This window comes from Microtus pennsylvanicus, chromosome 6, assembly GCF_037038515.1.
Source record: "Microtus pennsylvanicus isolate mMicPen1 chromosome 6, mMicPen1.hap1, whole genome shotgun sequence".
NCBI classification, from domain to species: Eukaryota; Metazoa; Chordata; class Mammalia; order Rodentia; family Cricetidae; genus Microtus; species Microtus pennsylvanicus.
In genome coordinates, this window is record NC_134584.1 from 39855215 (window position 1) to 39883170 (window position 27956).

The following is a 27956-nucleotide window of genomic DNA, read 5'->3' on the forward strand; positions in this document are numbered from 1 at the left end:
CAGATTTCCAGATTTTTATTTCTGGAACTGTACACCAGGTATTAAAGTACAACAAATACAAAATAATGCTCAAAAAATCAGTGTTTATGTACAAATATTAAAATCAATGCAACAATAGCAACTTCCTCTTGAACATTGGATACTAAAACTTGTTCTGATTGTCACTAATTTATCTCATACTCACAGGGTACTTATTTCAAACTGGGACAATTGGAATCACTGGTCATCTAAGAGGAATATTAATATCTACCATATTTAACAATAAAACTAATAGTTTCCCTCCTTTTAGTGAAAAAATTAGGAACTTTTTAAAAAACATAGTAATGTCAATATTTTATAAATTATTTCAATTTCCATTCGTAGACAATGTGCTCTGAAACTCTGGGCAAACAAGCTCCTTGGTGGTCAGGTTTGTTAGTTTACATTCAAAGTTGAAATAGTTACTAGACTTTGGTTAAATTAAATAGTACTACTGCTCTATTAGGTCTGATGTTCTCAAATAGTTATGACCTTCAATTTCAAAAATTAAAAAGGAAACAATTGCACAATTCTTTGACCTAATTGTACAGACTTTAGTAATTTTTAAACAGTATTCTACATCCTTCAAGTAAATTCAGCAGTTGACCATGACAAGAGGAAAACTAAACATTTGAAAAGCTAGCATGAGCAAGGAGAAGCACAACTAACAAAAGTAAAGTATTGCTATAGTCACAGCACCAGTTACACTTCTGAATGAGTCCACGTCCTCCCCAGTTCCCTGGACACAAAGGATGGATCAGCCGACACTGCAACTGCTCACCAGGAATTTTTGGTTTGTTCATATGAAAATATTGCGGCAAATGAAAAAAACAAAGAATTTATCACAGTTTGCTATAAGAATTGTGCTTAATGCGTGATAATAAAGGCATTGATTTTTCTTCATACAACTGCAAATCAGGTTTTACTTATGCTTTCAAACTCAATTCTTTTAATAAACAGTAACAAATTCTGTTAAGATGTTTAAATGGAGACAAAAAAATAAAATCCAGCCGTTGAAAGAAAATTCAATAAATAGCTATTTTACATGGATAAAGTCATAGTGGTACAATTTATGAATGTCACATCAAGCATGCACAAAAATGGTATTATACATGGCAGGAGTAGTCAGAAAATATTGAATTAGATCTAAAAAGATATGAAGAATTTACACATATATACAAAAATCTTGCAAATTATTGCCTCATTTTAACAAGGAATTAAAAGTAAACGTTACCAGCTAGGTAGCACTCTCTAAGAGGCTAAAATCAGGTTAGCATTTAAAAATCTGTTAAACTAGCTGGAATTTATTTTTCTCTCATATCATTTTCTGGATTTTGGTCAAAAATCTATTTAAATAACTAAAGTGTCCATTCAACTTGCTGATAATCATAACTCTAGATAAGAAACACTGTTTCCATCTTGTATCAAGACCCCAGCAATGCATAGATAAACTGGATATATTACTGCATCAGCTAATGAGAATGGGCATCTTCACTTAAGTGCAACTGGTACTAGCATTCAGTCATCTTTGTGTAAATTATTTATACAGACCAGCCACTGTAAACCCAGAGTGAAAATTAAAGTTGCAACAATGGAAGAGTATGCCCAGTATCCTCCTACATTAAAGAAAGTACACTAAAGGGAACAAAAAAATAAGGTTCAAAGTTTAGCACAACACAGCAATAAGAAGCTAACCACTTGGATAAAAATATCAGAAAGCAACATAGAGCCCAGGCTACCCATTATTTACTGTGTGCATACAGGATTTTAGATGTATAAGTTAGAGACTGATTTAAGTTATTAATTTAACTACCCTTTGTCCTCTGTGCTAAACTAAATGTTATAGTCAATGAGCTACTGCATAAACACTTCAAAGCAATCTTCATTAAAATGCTGCAAAGAAACATAATACACATCATCCAACTCCAGGGATGCCATTGCAGTTCACAGTTTGTATAATAAATACCCTCCCCTCCAGCACTAAGACCACTACATCCTATCTAGTCAGCAGCACAACCTTGAAGCGACTTACACTTGCAAACAGCAACACAGTCAAATGGTAAGGTTTTTTGCAAAGCAACACAACTAGTAATAAGATCAACATTTCTAATTAAGACGGTGCAAAAAGTAATTACTTTAACTGTGCTAGAAAAGCAAAGCTTATTATATCCTAATACTGTATTGTATAGTTGATTCACCTTAAAACTTAAAGGAGCATGTCTAATAAAGCAAAAATGGTCAAAGCTTATGACAATGGCTTCTTATTCACGTCTGGAATAAAAGTAAAATGGCATTTGAGATGCATGTGAACTTCTGTCACTTCTTAAAACTTAAAAGTGGTAGCGTACCATTCAATTTCAGATAGAAACTCACAGTTTTTTCTTGCCAACTATTCAAGCTAAACAAAACAGCTTAAATATACTTCAAGGTTCTGCATTATGCATGTCATCTACAAGTCTAATATTAACATCTGAACTGCAGTGCTCCAAACTTAAGAGGTGTTCCAAGCAGAAACCAGAGTGGAACATCCTGGGCTTTCAAGACTGCTTCTGCAAGTCAACTGCCTCAGAATACACTAAATTATCAGTGACCAATATAATTTTTAATATTGCAATCTTGACAATGGTGGACAAAACCCCATATGAACACATCTTCAAATGCCAAATTTTTAGTCAAAAAATACAATAAAAAAAAAGAAAGAAAAGGAAATTACACAGAAGTCTCCCGGCAGTAAAATGACCAATTCTGTATAAGGTAGCCCTGGTCTAGAATTTTGAAACAGGATCCAAGCAAGAGTCTTCCTCATTTGCACGCAGTCCCTCGTGCTGGCTTCCAGACAGATGGTTTTGCTGCTTTGTAAACTGAAGTGCTCTAGTTGAATAACATGAGAGAAGTTTCCATTTAAAAAAAAAAAATCCTTGCATGTTTGTGCAGTTTAAAGAAACCTACCCCTGCTTTTATTAACAAAGAAAATAAAACAAACAAACAAAAAAATGCTACATTGAGCAGGGATTGGGGTTGGTACCTGTAAACATTGTTATTCCACTGCATCCATTATGGCAAAAGGAATTTACACAAAGAGAAGCCACACATCAGTTCAGAACATCTGTGCTGGTTTTGAGCTGGTGGCCTCTGTCTACAGGTTTTAAAACTGGGAGTGAGGGCAAAGGGAACAGAAAAGAAGGAGGAAGTGGAAGAGGTATTAAGGGATGAGGAAGAGAAGCAGAGCTTAAAGCTGCACCACAGAGTTCAATCTTAGTTCCCAACTCTGCTGATCATAGTTCATTTCCACATTTATGGATTGAAAAATGAAAATACTCTTGATAAATCAAGATATAGTTCTATACATACTGACATCACTGATGTCATAGTGAGAAAGTCAAACTTCCAGTGAAAGACTATGCACACCTGACAGCTCGCCTCAAGGTCACTGGTACTGCACACCCACTGTCTCTGGGCTTCTCATCCATGTCACTCTGAATGAAGGGCGGCGTGCTGATGCAGAGTGTGGGCACTGATGAATCCATTGGTCTCACTGGCAGACAAACTGCCAAAGTCAGCCACAGAGACAGCCATTTTGGCACTGGTGATGTGATGTGTGTGATTTTCAAAGTCTACACCCAAATTATTTACAGAAACCTCATTCATAAAGGATTCAGGGACAGCAATGCCCATTTTCAATCTCTTTGCGGGTCTTTCCGATTCTTCGCTGCACATAGGGTTTAGCTCTGAGTGATAAAATCCAGTCTCAAATAAATTAAAACAATCACTTTCACCATTGCTGGGCAGGGTGAGTAACTCTTCCGTTACAACAGGCACATGATTGACTTGTCCACGGGGTGTGTTTCCCAGTGGAGGAAAGCTATCATCCAGACAGTTCACATCTGTGGGGTTGCAGACAGTTGCTACACTGTTGGTCAACGCTAAAAAGAAATGGAGAGTAGCTGAAGTGAGTGAGCTGATGTGTAGCACAGAGAAAGGACTTTAGCACACGGCACACAAAGATCTCATTTTACCTGTCAAATCACTGGCAGTGAAGGAGCTGAGAATGTTCAGCTGCTGATCAGGAATGGGCTCAGGCCGGTTAGAAGTTAAGGCTGAAGAATTTACTGTACCACCCAGAGACTCTGTTTCATCTACAAGACGATCCATATAGTCCCTGAAACACACACCAATCACCTTCAATAATCTTGACTATGCATCAGAGCTAAAAACAGCAATCAATCAAGTCAAACCCACTAGACTTACGTAACTCCAGGGTGATGGTTATAGCGTTTCTTTCCAAATTTTGTCTGCTGAGCAAAGTAATCATAGCGTTCTGATTTCTTCCACATGTAGTAGAAGGCGACACATTCAGCAACGGTTCTAGATCTCACCTAGTGAAGAAAGGAAGACGACAGACATTACAAACTGCTACTTCCAACTCCATTTTGAGTAGACTCCCCAACAAAGAAGCTTGAGTCACAGGTCTTTCCCGTCACAATTATGAAATTCTAAATATGTCTATCAGTGACATGTCTTTACGTGTATTAAGCAAAGATTTCAAAACCATAGGATGCTCAAAAATAAAACAAAATAGACATCCACAAGTTATTATGTGTTTACTCAATGCCACTGACTGCGCTGAGTCTGACCAACCGCCAGGACAGGCCCACCTACTGATTCCAGAGAAACATACAGCCTCACCAGACTAAAGGCTCCAAGGACTAGAAGAAGAAGCTCTGACAAAGGAGCCACCAGCCTCTAGTATCTGCAGATCACTCGAGAGCATCAGTAACCAAAGGCAGGGCTTTTCTGCTCCAGTGGCTTCACAACTTTTTAAAGACAAAGAGTTGGCTCCATACCCAAACTATGGTCCTTCAAAACATCACTTCACAGCTACAAATAAGCGTATGGCTATAGGAACAAACTTTTTTATTCAACAAGCACTGTCTTCCCTGATTGATCAGTGCCCCATTAAAGGCATTTCATAGTCTCTAGCCTGACTCCAGAGTGAGCGGTGACCTGAAGTCATGAATAGAGGGCCAAGCTTTGGAAACCACGAAATATGGTACACCGTTCAATAAACATCATTAGTTGTAATGTAAGTCTTTGCAGAGAATGCAGGCTTCTTGGAGCCACAGACTTTTCAGTTTTATTCATTAATAAAACTCTAGTGCCTAAAATAGTATATGGTATAAATAGTATATGGTATAACTGTTTATGGAATAAATGGAGTAAATTTCAAAAGTCATGATAAAAAAAGATGTTTAAATGGACAACCAATGCAGACTTCTTTGAACACGTTTAAACTATTCAAACTAAAAACTTCATCTTTAAGAAAATATTTGGTGTTTTTGTTTTTTCTTTTAACCCTAACCCTATGTCTTTGTTGTTACTGTTGTTTTATATTTAACAAACAAAAAGCATGAAGTTTCCAAATAGTAATGGAAGGTGTAGCTAATGCAGTGAGACAAAAAAAAATCATACAGAATGGAAAGGAAGAAAACTGCCATGGCTCAGAAATGGCAGAAGATATGCATGGACCCCAAAGAATCAGCAGTAACAAATCGGGAGGCAGCAGGGTCTGGAATCCAGTTACATGGGAGATTCTATAAACTGGAGCATACATTTAAGGCCTACTTAACTTCAGAGGAAATTCAAGATTAGCCTGGGCAATTTAGTGAGACCCTGTCGCAAAATAAAGACCAAAGAGGGGGCCAGGGGAGGCTACAGCTCAGTGGTAAAAGGGGTGAATGACACGTGCAGGCTCAACACTGACCATGAAAAGAGTCCAATGCTAATAAGCAGTGTCTGCTAAGTTGCGGGACACAGTAGTAAGCTACGGAGATTACCCTAGGGCCAAGCACAGCAGTTCATGCCATCACCTGAGCACTGAGAAGGGTGAGGGGGAAGAGCACTGTGAGTGTGAGGCCTGTCTGGGTCGCAGTGGGCCAGGCCACCCGGACTAGCTTTAAACAAACACACAGACAAATACATAAATGTATATAAAAACAGTAATTTCCCTATGTACAAACAGTTTGCTGAATTTTGAAACTGAAAACAATACTACTTACATCAGTCTACAACAGATCTGTGAGTAAAACTATAAAACACTGAGTAAAGAAATTAAATAAATGGAGAGAAATTCTACATTAAAGGATGGGAAAACTAACGATTACTAACGCTGCAACAACCAACAGTGTGAGCAGGTATCAGGGCACATGGTTTTTTTGTTGTTCTTGTTGCTGTTATTGTTGTTTTTGGATTTTTAAGATAGGATTTCTCTGTAACCCTGGCTGTCTAGGAACTCCCTCTGTAGACCAGGCTGGCCTCAAACTCAGAGATCCACCTGCCTCTGCCTCCTGAGTGCTGGGATTAAAGGCGTGCATGGGGCGCTGGTGCAGCACTCAGGAGGCAGAGGCAGAGTTCAAAGCCAGTCTGGTTCACATACAGAACTCCAGGCCAGTCAGGGATATACAGTAAACCCCTGTCTCAAAAGAGAGACAAGAAAGCTAGTAAGACACCAGGATGTTCAAGCAGAGAAGGCAAACATTAAAAGAGCACAGAAATATAAGTACAGATATACAACCAACTGATCTTTAACCAAAGAGTAAGGCAGCTCAACGGAGGAAGAGTCTTTTATACAAACAGTGCTAGAACAAACAAAACAGAGCCCAAACAAATGCATCTAGACACAGACTTCAGTCTGTAAGAGCAGCTCTGAGTCAAACAAAAACTAAGCTTAAGGGTACAGACTTCCCACAAATGCACAGCTTCCCACTGTTTGTGTCTAGATCGGGATACTTGCTGAATGTGATACGCCTCCACCGATAGTCTATCACTGCTACCCAGAGTCCAGAGTTTCCATTAGGACTCTTGCATGACCCCTTTACAGCATCACAGTCAACAGGTTCCCTTCCTCAGGCCCTCTGTACCTACTTACCTCTCCTTCCTGCCTAGTCTCTCCAATCTACTTTATGAGCACTCTTGACTTTTCTAGTGTCAGACTGCTGGAATTCTTAGGATGCACGCAGCCTTTTTGGATTACTTTCTTTCGCTAAGTATTAAATATTTAAACCTTTCCCTGTGTCTTTTGTTATTTGCTAACTTTATTTATTTATTTAGTGCTAAGTGATAACCTGTTATCTAGACTGCTACCAGTCTATATGGATTTATCTCTAAGGAGACACTGATGCCCAATTTTGGCAATATAATCAAAACTAATTAAATCTACTCTGAACATTTATATGCAAGTTTCTCCTTGAACATAAAGTTTTTAGCCCATTTAGATAGATATATGAAATAGGGCTGCTAACTCATTTAGCAACATGTTTAGTTGATCAGAGACTAGCAGTTATCCAAAGCAGCTATACCATTCTGCATCCACACGAGCAATGAATGGGACTTCCTGGGGCTGCAGTCCCTGCCTGCACTGGACAGTGATCAGTACGGATTCTTAGTTGCTCTTATTGATCCTCAATCCCTCTCTCTGAATCAGCCTCCCTCTCTCCTACTCTCTCTCTCTCTCTCTTTCTCTCCTTCCTCCCTTTTTTTTTTTTTGGCAGCTCAACACTCAATAAAAATATGAGACCACATATATCAGAACAGCTTGGAAGAAAGTAAGAGTGGAGAAGAAACACGGAAGGCTTCCGGACAAACATACTGAATCCATGTTCTATCTGGCATCTATAAGAACATTCCAATCATGTTTAGAGTACTATTAGAAATGCTATTAGCAGGGAACATTAACACATTGTTCACTTTTCCCCATTTAAAAGAAATAAATCATTGCTTATATCCATTGTAACTAGTAAGAAATTTCTCTACTAATTTACCTTATTTTTCTGTATAAGATGAAAGTCTTTGCCATAAAGCATGAGTGCGTGTTCAAAACTTCGGCATTCTTCTTCTGTCCAGGCTGTCATTCCTTCTAAAAAAGGAAAAGGAAGAACTCAATCGGCCCCTGTGCATCACTGATCTATCCTCACTACGACTCCCTGGGAAAGGCCAGAAACGCAACTCTTCTCTCACACACATTCCGAATTAGGGAATTTCAGATAATATTGCCAAAATACACACCAGCCATTTATAATATAAAAATATTGGGCTAGAAAGAGAACTCAGCAGTTAAGAGTGGGTATTGTTCCTCTAGGGGCCTGAGTTTGATTTCCAGCATCTGCATCAAGCAGTTCACCACAACCCGCAACTCTGGTTCCAGGGGATTTGATGCCCTCTTCTGGCCTCTGTGGGAACCTCCACTCAGAGGCATATACTCACACACAGACACACACACACAGACACACACACACACACACACACACACACACACACACACACAATTAAAACAGTAAAAATACAGCTTAAAATGCAAAAAAACAAAAAAACCAGTTTTTGGTCTCTGCACTGTGGGACAATGATTTAATGGTGTTTTAAAATACACATATTTTTTTTTCTAATTTTTAAGCATTGTGTGTGCACATGTGTCAATCATGAATGTCTCCTCAGAACCTATCTACCCTGTTTTATTAAGACATGGTCTCTCCCTAACTTGGGTTTGCTGACTGGGCAAGGCTCACTGGCCAGCGAGACCCAAGGATCAAGCTGTGTTTGCTCCCAGCATAGGATCACAAGCACACACCACCACAGCTTTGCACGTGGACTCTGCAGACCCGACTCTGGCTCTTTACCAACTGAGCCCCAACCCCAACAAACACATTTTTAAGTGAACTAAAAATGACTATTGTCTTTCTGGAGTAAAACAAAAAGTTCTATTTTGGTTTATCATAAAAAGTAAGTTCTTTGATTCAAGATTACAAATAAAGAATAATTCATATTTCTTTAAAGTCAGTATGTAGGTGTTGGGGAAAGAGAATTAATCCATGCTTTCGAAATATAAAATCCCATAAATCTTCAGCCGATGCTAATGCTGCTACATTAAGACTCTAGTTGGGCAGAAAGGCCCACGAAGGTTTCAGCCAAGGTTTGGGATTCGCGGTACTCTCCTTTATTTCTAAGTTACCTCAGTCATTGATACTGAGGCCCAGATCCACAAAGACGGCAACAGTAGCAGACAAAAATCAAAAAAATATTCTGAACTCGGGAAAAAACTAGTGTTTCTAGAGACTGGGAGTCCTTTCAAAGAGGCATCTTCTACAAGGGATGCCAGTTCACTATACTATCTCAAAGTTAAATACACACTTCTAGCCTTCACATGCTCCATGCCATTTATAACATCACTAAGCATTGTTTTCACTCTACATTCACTAATGACAGCCACAGTACATAAATGTCTATAAATGTAATCCATGTACACAAAGATGGAAATATTAAAGGAGTGGCCATGTTCCGTAACAGGCATAAACAGACAGCAGGTGCTATAAAAACTACCTCACCATCACTAGACCTGTTTCCTTCAAAACACCCCACAGAACATGCTATACATCGTTTTTCTTTTTCTCATTATTTATCTGTGTGTTGGTATGTCCGTGTGTGTGGAAGTCAGAGGACACCATGCGGGTCCCAGGAACTGGACTCGGGCCATCAGGTTTTATAGCAAGCGCCTTTATCTGCCATCTCGCCAGTCCTCTTTTTCTCCCTTTTATCTTCTGACTTAAACAAAACCAAAATATTCCCAATATTTTAAAATCAAACCAGGAAATCATCCTTTTTATTTTTTCGTTATATTGTTATCTGTGGGGTCTACTTTGTTCTCTAACTATGTCTACAAAAAGGTGGAGGTGGCAGGGTGGGGTATGCAAATGCGCACAGATTTTACAACAGTGCTGTGGGACTTTACATCACCTATCCTGAGCCTTAAGCGGACAGCCCTGGCCATTTCTCTTTTCAATCCAGGCGTTTCTCACCTTGAGATGCTTTTCCATTACAGCAGTATCTTTCAACTGCTTCCTTTATATTGTGGTTACACTTGAGAAGTTCATATAATGCCTAAGAGGACAAGAAGGATAGAAAAAAAATTCAATAAAAACTGCCAATAATTCATATCTAAGAGCATTTATTAAAAATAGGTATCTTATAGGAGAATCTTGACAAGCATTACTACAATGCTTTCAAATGTCATGACAACCTGTATCACACACCTTTAATCCCAGCACTTGGGAGACAAAAGGCAGATTTTAGTGAGTTTGAGGCCAGCCTGGTCTACATAATAAGTTCTAAGACAGCCATGTAGAGACCCTGTCTCAAAAAAAACAAAAACAAAAACAAACCAACAAAAAAAACCAAGTAAGACAGGCAGTGGTGGTGCACGCCTTTAATCCCAGCACTTGGGAGGCAGAGGCAGGTGGATCTTTGTAAGTTCGAGGCCAGTGAGTTCCAGGACAGCCAGGGTGGTTACACAGAGAAATCCTGTCTTGAAAAAATAATTAAAACAAACAAACAAAACAACAGCAACAAAAAACCAAATAAATGAACAAGTCACGACATAAAAGCATGTTTGCCATTCTGCGAACTGGCTCGAGGATCTCATGCACTTGTTCACTCGTGTTTCTATGAGTGTCGTGTGCTGTACGCACAAGCGTGACTCATCCATGCACGTGTATGGAACAGATGCTCATTTCAAGTATCTTCTTGGATTGTTCTCCACGTTATTTTTTGAGACTGGGTCTCTCACTGAACGTAGAGCTTACCCATTGGCCAGACTAGCTGTCCATCAAGCCCCAAAAGGTTTGATTTCATTGCCCAGTGCTTCACCATGGTCATCTTTTTTTCTGGAGGTACCAGGGATTAGAACTCTGGTCCTGACGGTGTCCTCACTGAGCATCTACCCAGAGCAATTTGTTCATTCTTGTTCATGGATAAGTCTCATGTTTTTAACTTTCTAGGTCTTCTCACTTGGGAAGATTTTATTTTTTTTAAGGTTTACCGAAACAGGGTCTGATAAAGTGAGTTTATTTAGTTGAGGCTGGCCTTAACAGTCTTGCCTCAACTTCCCAAATGCCAAGATTACAAGCACTCACTAACATGCCTGGCCAAATTCCCCAATTTTAGATAATTTTGGTAGTTGGGAAACTTAGAGCTGTGCCTGTCCCCTGCAGCAGGCCTGTGAAAAGCACTGACTCCTTGGGGACTCCGGCCTTCTCTGTAACTGTGCCAAGTGTTGTTTATGTCAATCAATCTCCTGCTGCTAAGTGTTTGGGACTATAGTGCAGTAAATGGCAGCAGGCAGAATTCAACTCAAAGTTCAGTAAGAAGCACCTTCCCCAGCAAATCTCAGGAAAGACGAGGCTGCCAGCACGAGCAAAGTGCTGGATATATCAACATGAAACAATCACTCAGAATGCAGTTGGGGATTATAAGTATCTGCCCTTAATACTTGCAGATAGGTGGGATCCTCACACTGCACCAAGGAACTTTTCTTTGCAACAGACAGGAATCATTACAGGAAACCATAACCAACCAAAATGCAGAGCTGTGGTGCCCAGTCCCAGCCGAAACATCTTCAACACAACTCCTGCACCTAAGAAAGGCTCAGGGATCATTATGGAAGAGGGGCAGATGCTGAGAACCGGAGAACAGGGAGCTTGCTGTTTGCTGTGAGACTGTGTGTCCTAGAATGTCACAGGCTATACCTTTGAAGTCTCACCAAGGACCTAACCATGAGCTGAATAAGGAAGACACCGACAGACACACTAAGATAGAAGGGGAAAGCTCAGATGGCCTCAGCCCTACACAAAGAACTACAGGCAACTAAGGAATGCTGAGAGCCGGAGAAATAGTCTTCCCAGGGATATGAACACACCAGTATGAAATGGTCAGCCCTGAAAACATATACACACAAGTAGTAATATACAGACTAAGCAGTTCCTACTTATGCATATAGGAGAGAGAGAGGGAGAGTACACACATGACAAGAAAAAGAGTCCATGAATTTGAGAGACAATGCAGGGTAGTGGGACAGAGGGTGGGAGGGTGCACAGAAGGGTTTGAAGGAAAGGGAAGGGGAAAATGATATATTACACTATAATATCAAAAAAGTTTTTTAATTTAAATAATCCATTCAACAGATGTTGTAAAAGGACCTGACAATTCAGGATTAATTTCTAATGAAAGAGAGACAATACCAGATATAAACAGATGAACACTGTCCTGCAATAAAAACCAAGTGCCAACATTATTCTTGCTGAGATCCTGTCTCAAAAAATAATGCAGAAAGCAATCAAGGAAGACACCACTGTCAACCGCTGGCTGCCACTCACACCCTTCACCGCCAATACACACAAAAAACCATGAGAAAAAAGATTGAAACTAATCAGACATTTGTAGCTACGAAGTTATTTGGAATCCAAAATAAGGGGAGGAAGCATACCTGTTCATTATCCCTGGTGTGCGTGCCTGAAGAAATTCTGTCTATGACTTTTTCATTTCCAGTTCTTAACGATGTCTCAACAAGGTACTCCTTGACTTTGTTCTCCAAAACCACGTCAGGACGCCACAGTAACTGGTCTTCATTTTCATATGCTGAGAAAGACAAATCCCATTAAACACATCACAAATGGTGAACACATCCCAAATGCACAGACTGTGCCTCCCCTCCCTGATCGAGCTTACTGCCTGGGACAGGAACTCAGCAGCAGTGAATGAATGCTGGAAGAGAACAGCCTTTCGCTGGCACAAAAAAAACAGAACTGTTTAGCCTGACTATCTGGGCACAGTGATCAGAGTATAAAGGTATTCTGGAAGCTGGATTTACTGATCATTAGAGGGGTTTTCACATCTAGTTAAGTATAATGGTAAAATCACATACTGGTATCTTGTCTTATAATAAGACAAACAACAACAACAAAACCCTGTCAAATTCTCTAACAACCTCTTTAGAATTTCCTCTTGGATCCCATAAATGACCTATGAACTTGCTAGGTTAAAATTACAAACAAAACAAAAATAAAAGCCAAAATATCAAATAATAACTTGATGCCTAAGAAAGATCTATTTTTCCTTTACAGATTGCTTTAGTCCAAAGTGAATTTTTATTTAAAGGAGGAAGCAGATTAATTAAGCCCCCTTTAGAGACTTTAGAAGGGCAAACATAAGAGCAATAAAGTTTGCATCTCTTAAAATGACCCAGACACCAATGTATTATGTCACTAACCCAAGGTTTGCGTTTGATTAATGTACTCTGCCACCCTACCCAAAGCTTCACTTTACACAGAGTAATACTGAGGACCCAAGGATTTACCCCAGTAATTTCATGGTAGCAGGACCAACATGTTTATGCTGTGAACTATGTAAGATAAGCACTCTTCTTCCCAGCTAGCAGGAAGTCAAGAATGAAGATGCCCATGCAGCATTAAGACCAACAGCTCAACAGTAAGAAGACATGCAGGATCACTATATAGCACAGGCTGGATTCAAACATGTGAGCCCCCAAACGCTGGGATGGCAGGTAGACCAGCACACCTGGTCAAGTCTCAGATGTCTTTTCTGGACAGGTTTCTAGAACCAGTTTCTTTAACTGAAGTGTTTAGGCTAATTGTTGGAAACATCCAGGAGATGCTCACCTTCCCTCCTGAATTTGAAGGCTAGAAGTGTTAGCTTAGCCAGAAGACCTGAGGCTACATCAGCCCTGGACTGTGTGTGACATGTGAATGAGGGAAGGATGTGATGTGCTGAAGACCATCAGCTTTGTCTGCTTCCTCTGACACAAGCTTCTCCCATCAATCAGAGAGCAATTAAGGAAATGGCGCTGCTAGAGGCTGTCAGGGCTAAAGACCCCTGGGTAACCAGCCTTAGTCCTTGGGTTTTTAAAAGGAGAGCAATGCAATATTGGAGGAAGAGAGAAAAGCTGAGTCTGGGTGGCTTCCCAGGGGTGAACCAATGCATTTGGGAAAAGACCCAGTGCCCATGGGAATGGTCCAGATCTACAGGCCTCTCAAGATCAGCTACAAAGGTATGTCTGCATTATAATCTCAACATCCTATGTTCTCCACATGCTCAGGACCAAACGCAGCTGAATCTACTACAGGTGAGGTGAGGTGCCACAGGAGAGGCATACAGAAGGGCATCAGGGCTCACTCAACTTCCTGCTCTTCCAGCGGCAGGACAAAAGCATTCCTCCTGGTTTCTTTTTCCTTCCAGAGTTCTCTTTCTACAAGATTATGTCTGTAATATTCTCATCACTTCAGGTGACAGGACTGCCAACTCTCCTGAAGCCCCACTCAGGGCCAGGGTGCTACTTTTATAAGGACAAGGCTGTCAGCAGGCATTGCATATACAGACTGGGAAGCACTGTGGGCTGGGCTGGGCTGGGACTCCATGTCTTGTGACTACTGCTCACTTCCTTGTCTTTCTGAAACAGGGTCTTATTACTGCGAGACTGAATTCCAGGGAAACCTGAAGGGAGGGCCACTATCACCCAAGGGCTAGGATGGTAAGCAGGCCCTACCAGGCCCACCAGGCCCAGCTTCATGACTGCCTTTGATACCCTGTGGCTGAACTCTGGAAGCTGCTCTGGTGATGATCTGTCTTTGCATCGTCTACGCTGGAACACAATCAGAGTTTAGTAAACGCAGGGAGGTAGGGTAGTTTGACCTCACCTTTCTCGTCACCACTGTACTTGCCAAGATAAGGGGGGATTTCTGCCTGATACTGTAAACCGATCATTATTTCCTACAGGAAAAGGGAGAGGTAAAAGCAACACAATTATAAAAAGCACTGAAAAGCAATCCCAAACAATATTCTTACAAATCAAAATAAACCTTATCACATAACAATAAAATTATCAAATTGCTTTAGAAATTTTTTTAGGATTTTAATTTATTTTTAAATATGTGTGTGGGTGGCGATGTGTGCAGACGAGCGCTGGTGCAGGCCAGGAGACATGATGGACTTCCTGGAGTAGGAGTCGTGAACCATCCAACCTGGCCTGGGATCTCAACTCCAGGTCAATTCTTCTGCAAGAGCAGTACTTAACTATTGAGCCACCTATCTAGCCTCACTTCAAAAATTATTATGGATTTTCACTTTCTTTTTAATTATGTGTATTTATGTGTGCACATGCATGCATACGTGAATGGGCACAGAAGTCCACAGAAGCCAGAAAGAGAAAGTCCCTCAAGCTGTAACTGCAGGCAGCTGTGAGCCACTACACCTGGTGCTGGACCTCAACTCTAGTCCTCTCTAAGAACATTATGTGCTTCTACTTACTAAGCTATTGCGCCAGCCCTCACAAATGTTTTTAATTTGCTATTAGAATATAATGGTAACTCAACTTACCTTTCTCAAATCTTCAGGTGAGTTACCACTGTCTGTTTCAACATCTTCAACCTCTGATTCCTTGTCTCCATCACACGTAGTATTTGCTTAAAGGAAAAAAAAGTGCAAAAAGTCTTTGAAGCACCTAAGAGAATGCCATTTATATAGTATAAAAACTTGTTCAGTGAGTAAGATTCACCTCATTGTCATTAAGCCTGCTTCCACAGCTGGCATCTGTCACAATGACAAGAACACTGGCAACACTAATACCTTAAAGCGTATATTTTCCTTTTAATTGGAATAATAACAACAAGCCATGGTTGAAGAGACTGGAACTAAAAGGACCAGTGTGATGGCCTGAGAAGTGAAGAGAAGCATGGGGGTCTGTTCTGACTGGACTAACCCAGGACTGCACAGAGAGCTGAGGCCATCACAGCTGTCCCTGGACACACCCATGCATGTGTACTCAGACGTATTAACTACTCGAAGAGCAGATTTCAAGATAAATGGGATTGCAGTTGAGCACTTTTTCAGTCTAAAGCCCTTCTAGTATTAAACACTAAACACCAAGAACTAAGAGGAAAAAAAATGAATCCCTAAAAATGAAAATACATTTTGAGCACTGGTTAAGTTTTCAAAGCAGGGCCTTTTTAACAAATCCCAAAACACAATCGATAACATTCTGTGGTTACCAGAGCAAACATAGGAGCTCTGGGAAAGGAAACAGGCAGCCTGTAAAACTAGGTGAGTGATGCTAACACCATGTGGTCCACTCCGTCCCAATAACAAAGGCTATAATCCCATCCAGATTACAATGACATTTCATGTATGCTATGCACTGAACACGCTATAACGTCCTGAAGCAGGTGGCACCATTGCTAATGTCCATCAGCAGAGGTTGGCACTCTTACATCGCAAAGGCCGAGGAAAGAAATCAGAAGTTTCGTGAGAAGTCACGGATGGTGTCAGATCATCTGCAGAAGACTGGGTTTCCTCATCATCACCCGACAATAGGTCTTTTGCTATTTCTTCCTGGAAGAAGAGGGAAGCATGAAAGTTAGAAAGATCACATCTTACCAGTTAATAGAGATGCCTTTCTGTTTTTATAACACGCCATAACAAAGAACTGATTCATGACTTCTTAGTTCTAAAAAGTTTGAAATTCTATAACTTACTTTATGTGCATAAATACTAATAATATTTAATAATTAGCTATACAGCTAATACACTATTTTAAATTTTTAATGACTTATCAAATAAGCATAATATGCGATTGTACACTTGAACTACTTGCCTACTTTGTGGGCATGCAAAGAACTTATCAGAAGGCGCGGAACCAATTTCCAGTGGATTTTACCAAACAATCTGCTCCAGCTTAGCACAGGAGTAGGACAGTACTAGGACAGGAGGCAGAGACAGGAATTCAAGAGCTCAGGAGTTCACGGGAAGTTTGAGCAATACGGTTAACTCAAAACACAATAAAACAACAACAAAATACAACTTCTAAATGGCTATCAATTATATTTTTTCAAAAAAAAAATTTTAAATTTAGAAATATCTCCAAACTCTACTTTCCCAATGATTTAAAAACTAACTGGTGACTGTGCTTAGAAAGAAGCAATTTTGATTTTTTCTTTTAATGTGCACATTTTTCTGTTTAAGGGTGTTGGATGCCCTGGAACTGGAGCTACACAGTTGTGAACTGGCGAGTGGTTGCTGGGAATTGAACCCGGGTCCTCTGGAAGAGCAGTCAGTGCTCTTAACTGCTGAGCCATCTCTCCAGCCCACATCTGGACTTCTACTAAAGTACACTGGTATACAGCAGGCACGAAGAGTGTGGACTTCTACTAAAGTGCACTGGTATACAGCAGGCACGAAGAGTGTGACAAAATCATTCACTGGAAGAGGTTAAGAGATGTGGATTCCTGAAGCCTGACAGGCAAGGAAAACCTCTCAGGAGTCCCACGTAGAGCTACCGCTGCGTATTTCTCCTCAGCAAGGAGTGGACATCCCTAGAGCAGCTTGTATAAGATAGGTCACTATGGCCTTAGCTGCTGTGACTCCCAGGACCCAGAAACAGAACTCGATGTCTAAGCCAACTTGGTGTGCACACTTCTGGGAGATTTGTTAACGAATGTTTTCATGGGTTTACAGATCAAAAGTAGTTAAGGCAAAATCCATTAGATACAACATCTAAACAGAAAAATACTGGAGAAGAATGGAAAAGCTACTACTGTTCAGAAAGTATAAGATCAAAGTCAAATGACCTTTAGACCAGCCACCAAAATAATAGTAAGTTTATATTTCAGAATTAGAAAATGCTTTAAGCAAAAGAAAATCTAACGAAAGCAGACGATGACAGTAATCCCTGAACTTTACAGTATAAAGGCCTGTACTTACTTTGTCTAGAGTCATGTCTGGTAGTTCGTCCGCAAGTTCACTTGGAGGGCTGTTGGCACTGGAATTTGTAACTGTCGGAATTGTAGATTCATAGCCGTAGAATGCCAGTAGGTCTTCTAACGGCATATTTCCTTCCTAGTTGAGCAGAGCACAGACATAGACTCAGCAAAGCCATAATCTGAACTGTGGGTAAACTGCAATGCTCTTAAATGTATACAGCACAGCATCAACCACGGCCAAGCTTTAGGTTTTCTTTGTGTGTTGCTGTTGGAAAATACTAAACCTGGAGCTTAATTAGTGTCTTAATGAAAGCAAACAGTTCCAACAAACCAATCAACTGATCAACAGACAACTTCACGTCACTTTTAGCTTGTTTCTTTGCAGTTAAGTAACCGTTCATCACTTGGTTTCTTCTCCATGTTAACTGGAAACTCCAAAGGAAACCTTGGCTGAAGCAGCACCAGCAATATTTATAATAACGTCTGAACTCCAACCATCCTTTTTATGTTCTTAATTCCCAGTGCAAACCCCAGTCCCGTAAGTCTGCTTTGGCTGCAATACTCTATCCTATATGCTGACCCTTGAACTCTGTCCCCAGCTGATCATGTACTTCTTGAGCATACTTGCTTTAACCAGTACAATGTATAGAACACTCATGACCACATTCACAAACAACTTCCAGATAAGCCTGATAACTTACGTACTGTTATCAGGCTACATCAATTAAGAGATTTCTTCCTAAAGTATGCTTATTGGTTTAGTTTTCCAGAGCTTCAAGACAGACAACTTTGTCATAGAGTACACTGTATGGAGATGCTAATGTGGAATATGTAAACAGTGTCCATAGAGACCACAAAGTAAGTTAAGCACTGACGATGCCTACAGAGATGCTAGATATCCACCAGGGCCCACAGGGATTGTAGGCTGAAGGTCCCTGAACTCTGGTTTCACCTCCATAGATACAGAACTTAGGTATACCACTAAGCATGACCACACACAGAGCTCAGACTAAGCCAGGTGGCACAAGCTAATTCATAAATATGAAGTCAGCCCAAATTGAGATGAACGGTCAGAACAGAGAGAAGATTATCCACAAGGGAAAACCAGCATGGCTATTCTTTGCATGACCTCAAGAACCCCGGAAAGGTAACCAGCACCCACTCGGTGTCTCCAGAGCATCCCCTTTGGCTCTTCTCACTGCACTGTGGCAGGTGACTGGGCTGCGCCCTTTGCCAGCCACCTTATGCTGCTGCAGCAGCATTTCTCCAAGACTTCACAGGTGACAGCCCTCGGTACCGGGGTGCCTGGGGCTGTTCCTATTTCCCTGATGCTCTACCAAATCCTTTACTGACTTCTAGGTACTCTAGTGAAGGTTACTAGACAGGGGTATAGAAAATTAGAGAAAAACCCTTTCTCTGAAGGAGTTCAGTGCTACGGAGAAAAACAGGCTAACTGCCATACAACAGCATGGCTGTGATGCCAGCGCAGAAGCTGTGCTCTGAAGCAATGCACCCAGAGAAGGGACATGACCCCAGGAAAAACAGCATGAGAAGGGGTGTCCAGAGGACAGACAAAGGCTGCACCTCAGGGTATGATTCACCACGAGTGACAGTGACTGTGTGTCAGGAGGTTGCTAGCTACTGGGACGAGGCAGAGGCCTTGCCTTTTCACAGCTTATTCTCAGACTGGGAGAACCAACAACACAAAGACATGGAGCTGCTGACTGTGATGAGTGCAAAGAAAAGGAGCCAGAGACAAAGAGTAAGGCTGCAGTCCATTTTCACTGAGTAGCAGAGAGAAGACACAAAACAATCTCTGGCCAAGGCTCTAAGCATGGGACGGAGTCAGGCCAGTGGCAGGCATTCCCACCAAAGGAAAGGACACACCTGAAAGCTTTCTCACCAAGCTGCGTGGCTCTAGCTCAGTGGGATGAATGAAAAGTGACTCAAAAAGAGAATGGCAAGAGTAGCAAGGACAGATCAAAAGGGCTTCATGGCAAGGAAAGGAACCTGGACCGTATGCCAGAGAAATGAGAAGTCACCAGAGAATAACAGAAACAGGAGGGCCAGTGTGAGGCTCAACACAAAGGCCCCTGCAGCCAAGTCTCACTGAGTTCAGCCTGAGAAACACATGATGGAAGGAAAGAACAGACTCCTGCAAAATGGTCTCTGCAACATGTACATAGTACAAATGCACACGCATGCACACACACAGAAACATAAAACATGGTTTTGAAAAGGAGAAATATGACAGAATTTATCCTTAAATTCCTGGGAAGTTGCATGCAGAAGTTGTGGAGAGACATGGAAACTACTGAGACCCTCATGCTGGCTTTGAATACTGATGAAGTCTAAAGAGAAGTAAAGGGATGAGGTATGCGCTGAGGTGGAATCAAGGGAGTTATTAATGTGGGGATGATGGGAGCAGGGACAACTCTCAGATCTCTCCTTGAGCAAGGGGTGGCGACCTTTAGAGTGACAGAAAATCAAGGGGGAAAAGCCTTGTGTTTATTTTATTTTATTTTTAAGGAAATCTATTTAAGAATTTTACAGAGGACACAAGTTAGGTTTGAGAGAACTACAAGACATCCAAGAAGAAAAGTCAAGTTGGCCAGGAGCCTGGAGCTCAGAGAATCTGGCTGGGCTAGAGATATAAATCTGGCATTCATTACCATCAAGATGATATTTAAAGCTTTGAGAGCTGATGAGATCACCTATAAAAAGGGTAGAGAGAAAAGAGAGGGGTCCGTGCTTTATTGGAAAAACTTCAGAGACAGGAGTTTACAGGCAATGGGGTGCAGCTACAAAATCTTAAAATGGGGTTTTTATTTTAGAAATAGTGTTCCAGACCAAGGAGAATGAAAACCTGAACTAAGAAACAGAATTACTTCTGTAACATAAGAGACGCAAGTAGTTTTTTTAAGTTATATGATAGCAGGAAGAAAGCTCTATGAGTGTAAAGTGTTCAGGAACTCTGGTCTGAGAAGTCAGCTAGTTAGCAGAACCGCAAAAGCCGAGGCAGGGTTTAGGATAACAATAATGAGATTAAGGAAAAGTGGAGTGTACTTGAGTGAGAGCCCATGAAAGGGCGAAATGAGTGAGAAGATGTGGGGTGAGCCCATGGCAAAGGAAGATTGAGGTGCGTGAGGAGGGTGGACTAGGGAGTAGGACTCTACGAGTGAATGAAGAGGTGATACTGAGAGATCGAGGTGCCCCCTGTCGTCAAACAGCAAAGGGAAATCAAGTGAGAAAAAAGACAAATTACTTGCACGAAAGCTTTGCAATCGATACCGGTCAAAGGGGAATCCGGTTTTTGAATTATTTCATAAATGAAGTTTCTATTAGAACTTAGTGATAAAACGCTGTTATGCATTCCCTGAAAAGCTGAATTATTGAATCTCAAGGTCTCTGAGAAAGATCTGCGAGGGCTAGTCCACCTTACAAAGTTGATCCAATCGTGCTAGGGACAGCGTTTAGTAGAGCATATACTTTAGAGTCACAGTGTGTGCTGACTGCTGATCATCATCTTGGGTTTATAACCCACCTAACCCTACATCTCCATTTCCTTACCATAAAAAACAAAGACACCATTATTTTAATCTGATGATCATGTTAGACATTAGGATGCACCCCACTACCTACCACACATTCATCTACGCTAGTTCTTACTCAATAGGCTATCTTACAATCAAAACGGGGAAACAACAGTTGACAGGCATCTGATAAGCCAGACGCACTGCTGGGCAAGTGAACTCAGACTGGGTATAATGCAGATCAAGTTTAGCACCTAATACAATATCCTGGAGACCCCACAAAAAACACATATACATTCTGCATTTTTTGGAAATTTTAAACATTAAGGGAGAATCTACATATTAATAAAATCAGGACTGATAACAACCTTTAAAACGAGTTAGATCCAAATCTAGAACTACTAAATTAAAACCCTGAAAATCAGATGAAAAATCAAAATTTATGAAGCTGTGATTAAAGCCTTACTTTGCTGTAACTAAACGAATAACAACTGAACCCCAGCCACTAAAGGAAAACTGATTTGGCATTGCTATTCTTATTTTCCATGCCATATGACCAAAAACTTGTTGCACTAAAATACATGCACAGTCAACAACCTAATTGCTATAAAAATAAGTCTTTCATATAATTTTTGAAAACATTAATACCCTATCACTAAAACTGTCAAATATACTAATGCCTAAATTGTGGCTTCAATATTTAAGATCAATATATTAAGTTGTATAAAAATCAGTAAGTGTAAAATCTCATCTGGAAGTAGTAGGAACTCAGAGCCTCTCGGCCACTGTACAAGGAAAGAAAGATCTGCCTTCTGAACAGAGACACAGCTCTTGGGTTGTCAAAAATTTAAGATCATTATATTCTGCAAAAATGCAGAAGCATCTAAATAGAGACACTGATAAACTCCAGAGACTACAACAGTATACATTTCTTAAATGTACAAACTCAGAGATGGGTATCAAAAAACAAACATGTAATTACCAGCATGTATTAAAAAGTAAAAAGCACGCTGGGTAGTGGCGCACGCCTTTAATCCCAGCACTCAGGAGGCAGAGGCAGGCGAATCTCTGTGAGTTCGAAGCCAGCCTGGTCTACAAAAGCTAGTTCCAGGACAGGCACCAAAGCTACAGAGAAACTCTGTCTTGAAAAAAAAAACAAAACTAAACTAAACAAAAAAATTATAATAATAAAAAGCACAAAGAGAGGGACTATGCATTTTTAAGTTGGAAAGTCTTTCTTATTATTGATTTGTTCTTGTTTTTCTTTTTTTGATTTAGACTGTATGTTAGCAGAAAGGAAAGACTATGGTACAGCCCTGCTTCACCAAGACTGAGGGGGCCATATGTTTGCCTTCCAAAGAAAACAGAAGCACAAGAGGGATGGAAACTCGGGGGACTAATATTATTCTCTATTATTCCTGAAGGCTTTTGTTACTGTGAGCCGATTAGAAATCTTCAAATGATGTTAATTTATATCAAGGTGACCCTATGAAAGCCTTTCACTACAGCTCTAGTGTAAGCGAAGGCTTAAAATTCAGTTCATTTGAATTTATATTGACTTTGGGCTTAAGAAGTTGTGAACTACACTCAATCTAGCCAAGTTTTTAAAAGATGACTGGAGGGTAAAGATGGAATATTAGCAATTTACATTTGAAAGTACGTAAAACTTGTTCATTTTTATAGCAGTACCCTACCAATTACAAGTTCTCCGAAGGAAAAGTATTTCTCCTATTCTACTACAGAGCTAAGCTAAAGTCAAGTTTGACCCTCAGTGTTCTGAGTAGCTGAAAATCAGCTAAGAGATGAAAAATGAAATGAAAATGTCCTAACTAGGCTACTCTCAAAATGAGAAAAATCAGTAATATTTTATTAAGTTAGGTTGAAAAAGAAAGATACATATTGTACTTTTATTTCAGAAAGATTCCAAAAGAATTTACAAGGCTTCTAAGTCTTTATCAAAGTTTGTGTTCTATAATGCTAAAGTAAATCCATTACCTTTTCTAAGTCTTCAATTTCAGAACTGAAGTTTTTACCCTCGTCCATCATCTCCTCTTCTTCAAGAGTTCTTTCGTCATCATAGTCATGGACCAGCATCTCAGCCGTGGGGTCAAAATCATGATCCTCTGAAGACAGAGACCCAACTGGAAGGAAACACACCGAGTCACTTCACACACCCACGAGGTTATTTACAAAAGAAAATAAAAATGTCTGTAGTTTTTCCAGTTGCTTTTGATATTTATATGTGGATTTTATTAAATGAGTTTACTATACACTTTATGGGCTGTAAAGTAAAACTCTGTGGTCTTGAAAAGCTAAGCCAGCAGAAGAACAATGTAGAGTACTCACAAACACTTTACAGGCATGCAGGCCACGAAAAAGAAAACTCAGAATAGTAATGAAACGATTTCAGCAGCAGGGTCTGACAGTATTGGTCAAATTTTTTATTAGTTAAATTCATTTGCTTAAAATAGCAAGGGCTGGGCATGTAGCAAAGTGGAAGAATGGCTGCCTTGAATACTCATGGCCCTGGGTTCAATCCCTAGTATGGCCAAAACATAAAAATAAACCAACAAACAAAATGGCAAACTGGCAGAAGAATTAAGTTTCCAGGAATGGGAGACTCCCCAAGAATCAGCCAGCAAACTGAAGCTAACATTTCAAACAGACTATATAATTTACAATAATTCTAAGCCTAGACAAAGACACAAAACTAAATAGAAATTTTGAAACAAATTCAACTTTCTGTGAAGCAGCTACATAACAATTTAGTTTATTAAAATCATGGAATCATTTTTTTTCACAGAGCAAGAGTATTTCAAACTCCCCAGAATTAGTCAGACAGACATTAAAATGCAAGCCCATGCTCTGGATTCCTAAGAACTTTTTAGAACTGTGTGAAGGTAACAGAAAATCCTATCTGAAGGTTTTGGAAGACATCCCACTGCAAGTAGCTACTGTCAATAAAATTTGTCTATAACACTGTATTTTTTTTTTACTATAACATCAACAGATTGCAATAAATAAATAAATAAAACCCACTATCCAAAAGAAACAAAATTTATGGAAAGCAGCATTTTCTCCATTTGTTTTTCTCTAGTGTTAAATGCAGGTTTGATCAGTGAAGCTAAGAGCATGGGAAGAAAGTAATACTGAAATTCGGGGTCAGAGGTGGATCAAAGAACATTCAACACGGGTTCCTATATTTTTAAGCAAACTATTACTATTCTAAAATTTCAAACATTTAAGTTCCATAGGAGATCATTACCAAAACAGTGAACTAGGCCAAAATGCTCATGATGGAGAGGCTCCAACTATAACTCAATGTTCCTGAGACTTCTAATCATCAGCCCCCTCCTATACACACAAATATCCATGAGACTTTATTTGCCAGCAGGTTTTTGTTAGTTCTTTAAAGCTTAAAAAAAGTAGTATATGCTCATTTTTGTTGAAGTAGATATGGCTTAATTTACTTTTAAAGAGAAAGGTGAATATTTACTAACTAGTTCAAAACTGGAACACCCACCATTATAAGTTTTCTTTCCTGAGAAACATCTGTGGTATGCCAAAGTGTCAGGAATAAAACAAAAGGCTCTGAGGATCTACTCCTGGCTTTGTCCTTGACTTGAGACCCAAGGCAAGGCATTCAAAATGTCTGGGTCTAGCTTGAGGTTTTTATCTGTGAAATACACAGAACTAACAAAGATGCTCTGAATCCCTTCCTGGGCTAAAAGTCTCTCCAAATATTGGCCAATTCATTAAAAACATAGTGTAAGTGTCTGTTTAGATATCAAAGCCACATCGCCTTTTGGATTTTTATTTAAATTGTGACTTCTTAAATTCAGACAATAATGAAAAATGGAAAAACTACGTCATCAACCTGATGCTGATAGTCCTCCTCTGAATTTATTACAAAAAACTGCTTGTCTCAAAATTAGGAAAAACTGTAAAAACACTTCTTTACAGACAACAATCTTAAAAATAACCACAAATTCCTTCTACCTTGTGTCGATTAATTTTACTACCTTAAAAGATAATCAAGTAAGTCTTTGAAAGTTACCTAAATACAAAAACTAAGAATGCAAAGCAAGTGGTTTGTCCCCTCCACGGCAGCAACTAAAGAAAGTCTTGGGGGAGCTGGGGATGATGGAAGTCTCTACAGAGAAAAGGAAGAAAAAAGTGCATACACTCCATTACTAACTGGGTGACTCTCTGCAAAATAATTCCAGTCGCCTCCTTGTAAAATAAAGGGATGGACAACTCCAGAGGCACCTTTTCTGGACCCTACCGGATGAGACATGGGAGCTAAGAAGGAAGGAACTGAGAAACTAAAACATTTTAGCAGATGGGGAATGATGCCACAACCTCTCTTTCTATGTAACTACACCTCTGCAGATTCCAGGGGCTGCTTCTTTTATCGGATCCCCACAGAGGCTTCTGACTTCTGGACTAGATAAGCTAAGATCATCTTGGTTCAAAATAACCACATTAACACTTTTCTGTGCAAAACTTGGAAAATGTGTGTTGCTTTTTTCCTTTTGTTATTAAGGGAGCTTTACCTAACTCTATGTTCAATTTAAATACAATACAGGCATTTCTTGAGGGACAAAGTAAAGGAAAATGGAGAGTTAAATTAATAATCTAAGTTGCCCCCAAGTTCTAACAAATTAAAAGGACAATTTATTTTAAATAGACAAATAAAAATAAAAGCTAAATTGTTAAAATTTGTGGAAAGTTGACTTGGGATTCACTATTTCCAGCTTGGAGAAAAATAAACAGGAAAAAAAGTTATGTGAGATTAAAAGACACTTAACTTTAAAAAAAAATCTGTCTGCAGGTTTGTAATAAGGTTTTGGGGGTATTTTTTTTTCAACATGTACAGAGAATAAGAGCATAAGTATTTCTTCCTCAAACAACGTAATTACCAAAAAGATATCGGAACTCTTTAAGATCCAAATGATGAACAACTCTCAGGATGAATGTCTGTGTGTGCAAGATCCTTTTAGCAACAGATCTTTGAGTCCCTATTTCCCATAGGGACCCCCCCGGAAGAGGTAAGAAAATGGAACAAACCTGGGCTCGAACTTCCAAAAGAAGCCTGGGAGAGAGAGAAAAGAAAACTGTGAGGTTGAATCGCATAGCAAGGGAAGGAGGCAGTACAGGCAACAGGGCGCAGAGGGGGCGGAGCCGAGCGCTCCCAGGCAGCTGCCAAAAAGTGCAAGACGTAGCTTCGCTCCAATCGCTCCCGGCCCCTTTCGGGCCCCCTCTTGGCTGCCTCGCCTTCCTCCCCAAGTCCCCAGTGTACAAACTCGCAGACACGGGACGCAGGCTGGAGTTGAAACAGGCAACTCCAAGCCACAGTTCGGAGCTCGGCAAGTTACAAAGCCGACAAGCTGAAGGCAGAGCTAGTCGGTTCGCAGCATCAGTCCTTCATCCCGGGCATCTCGGGAGTCATCGTGCCCCCTCCCCCCCAACACATACACACAGCTCACCCTGCTCTCCGCTGGCCCCAGGGCAACTCCTCGAAATGCCACCCCCTTTTCCCTGGAAGGGTCTCACTCTCTGAGACCCAACCTGCCCTTTGGGGCGTGGATGCCCCAACTCCAGGGTTCGTCCACTGCCCCAAGCGTAGGCCTGCTAGACCAGGACACTGGTCCCCAACCCAAAGCGGGAGACCCCCCCACCCCAACACACACACCTTACGGGGACCGGAGTCACGGCCCCCGGGGCTGGGACGAGCCGGTTCCTCCCCGGGTGAGCGGTCAATCTCCGGCTCGGCCCCTGCCTCCCTCGCTCTTGCCCAGCTCCGGGGGCTCCCGTCATTCCACCCCCTCCCCCAGCTCCCCGTCCCAGGGGAGATGGCCCGGCGGCTCCGCTCGCCCGGCCATCCCCGTCCGGCTCGGGGTAAAGGGGCTCTCGGGCCGCTTGGCCGGCGAGGGCGTCAAGGTGTGGGTCGGACCCTACGCCCGCGGACGCCGCACACCCTAGGTTTCGGGGCAGGGAGTCCAGCTCTGCTCCCGCTGGCCTCGGAGCCCCGGCCAGGAGGAGTGGCGGGGCGGCCGGAGAGCCTCGGGCCGGGCCGGCTCACTCCGGCGGGGCAGTGGCGCAGCCCGCTCTCGGCGTTGCAATCCGGTCGCCGACGGTGGATCGGCAGCTCTCCACCCACCCTGACCCCGGGAGAAGGCGCCGAGCGAACGGCAGCCCGCGTCAGCCTCCCCGGCCCCAGCCCCAGAGCCTCCCCCGGCCCGAGGCTCGCCGCCGCCGCCCGGCCCCATCGCCCGGCCCGGCTGGGGTCGGAGCCGCCGCGGCCTAGTCCCGAAGGGAGACCGCTCCCGCGCCCGCTCCCGCCCCCCGGCAGCCCCGCCGCGCCTTCGCCGCCGCCCCGCGCCCCCGCCGCCGCCGCGCCGCCTTCCGAGGACCCGCGGGAGGAGCCCGGGGTCTCAGGCAGGCTGCGGGGGCTTCGGGGGGCCTCCCGGCTCCCGCTCCGGCACGGCCGCCGCTGCCCGGTTTCTCCGCTCACCTCCGCCATATTGGTACCTTTAGGGCGAACGAGCAGCGCCGAGCCCAGTCCCCGGATGGGGCGCCTGAGCCAATCGCAGCCGCCGCCGCCGCTGCCGCCGCCGCCGCCGCGGCCCGCCAGGCACCCGCCCGGAGGCAGAGGCGGCTCGGCCCCTTATAGGGCAGGCCGGCCCGCGACGCCCCCGGCCCGCTCGCACACTCCGGCGCTCCCGCGGCCGCCGCTCCTGCACGCGCCCGCCTCGCGCGCGCCCACGGCGCTCTGCCTCGGCCGAAGTAAAGTTGCAGTCGAACTGCGGGA

General features: G+C 41.9%; 1 protein-coding gene across 2 annotated transcripts; it reads right to left on the minus strand.

Annotated features, from left to right (window-relative positions):
* Nucleotides 1-27956, minus strand: Mier3 (MIER family member 3). Of its 2 annotated transcripts, none has more exons than XM_075976069.1 (13): nucleotides 27677-27956; nucleotides 26213-26237; nucleotides 23138-23283; nucleotides 17611-17745; nucleotides 16122-16242; nucleotides 15232-15317; nucleotides 14553-14625; nucleotides 12326-12477; nucleotides 9864-9945; nucleotides 7836-7930; nucleotides 4267-4394; nucleotides 4035-4177; nucleotides 1-3941 (listed from the first exon to the last, which is right to left on the minus strand). In XM_075976069.1, exons 3-13 carry the CDS (start codon nucleotides 23234-23236, stop codon nucleotides 3490-3492), a joined length of 1566 nt encoding a protein of 521 aa, XP_075832184.1. In that variant the 5' UTR covers nucleotides 23237-23283; nucleotides 26213-26237; nucleotides 27677-27956; the 3' UTR covers nucleotides 1-3489. The 2 variants fall into 2 exon arrangements, with proteins under 2 accessions (XP_075832184.1, XP_075832183.1); XM_075976068.1 differs by having other exon boundaries at nucleotides 27660-27773.

What these genes read in the sequence shown, in the direction of transcription:
- Mier3 (XM_075976068.1), bottom strand. An exon ending in TTTTGGAAGTTCGAGCCCAG is followed by an intron (nt 23,284 to 26,212) that starts GTTTGTTCCATT and finishes GTTTCCTTCCAG; the next exon opens with TTGGGTCTCTGTCTTCAGAG. An exon ending in CACTGCCAGTGATTTGACAG is followed by an intron (nt 3,942 to 4,034) that starts GTAAAATGAGAT and finishes ATTTCTTTTTAG; the next exon opens with CGTTGACCAACAGTGTAGCA.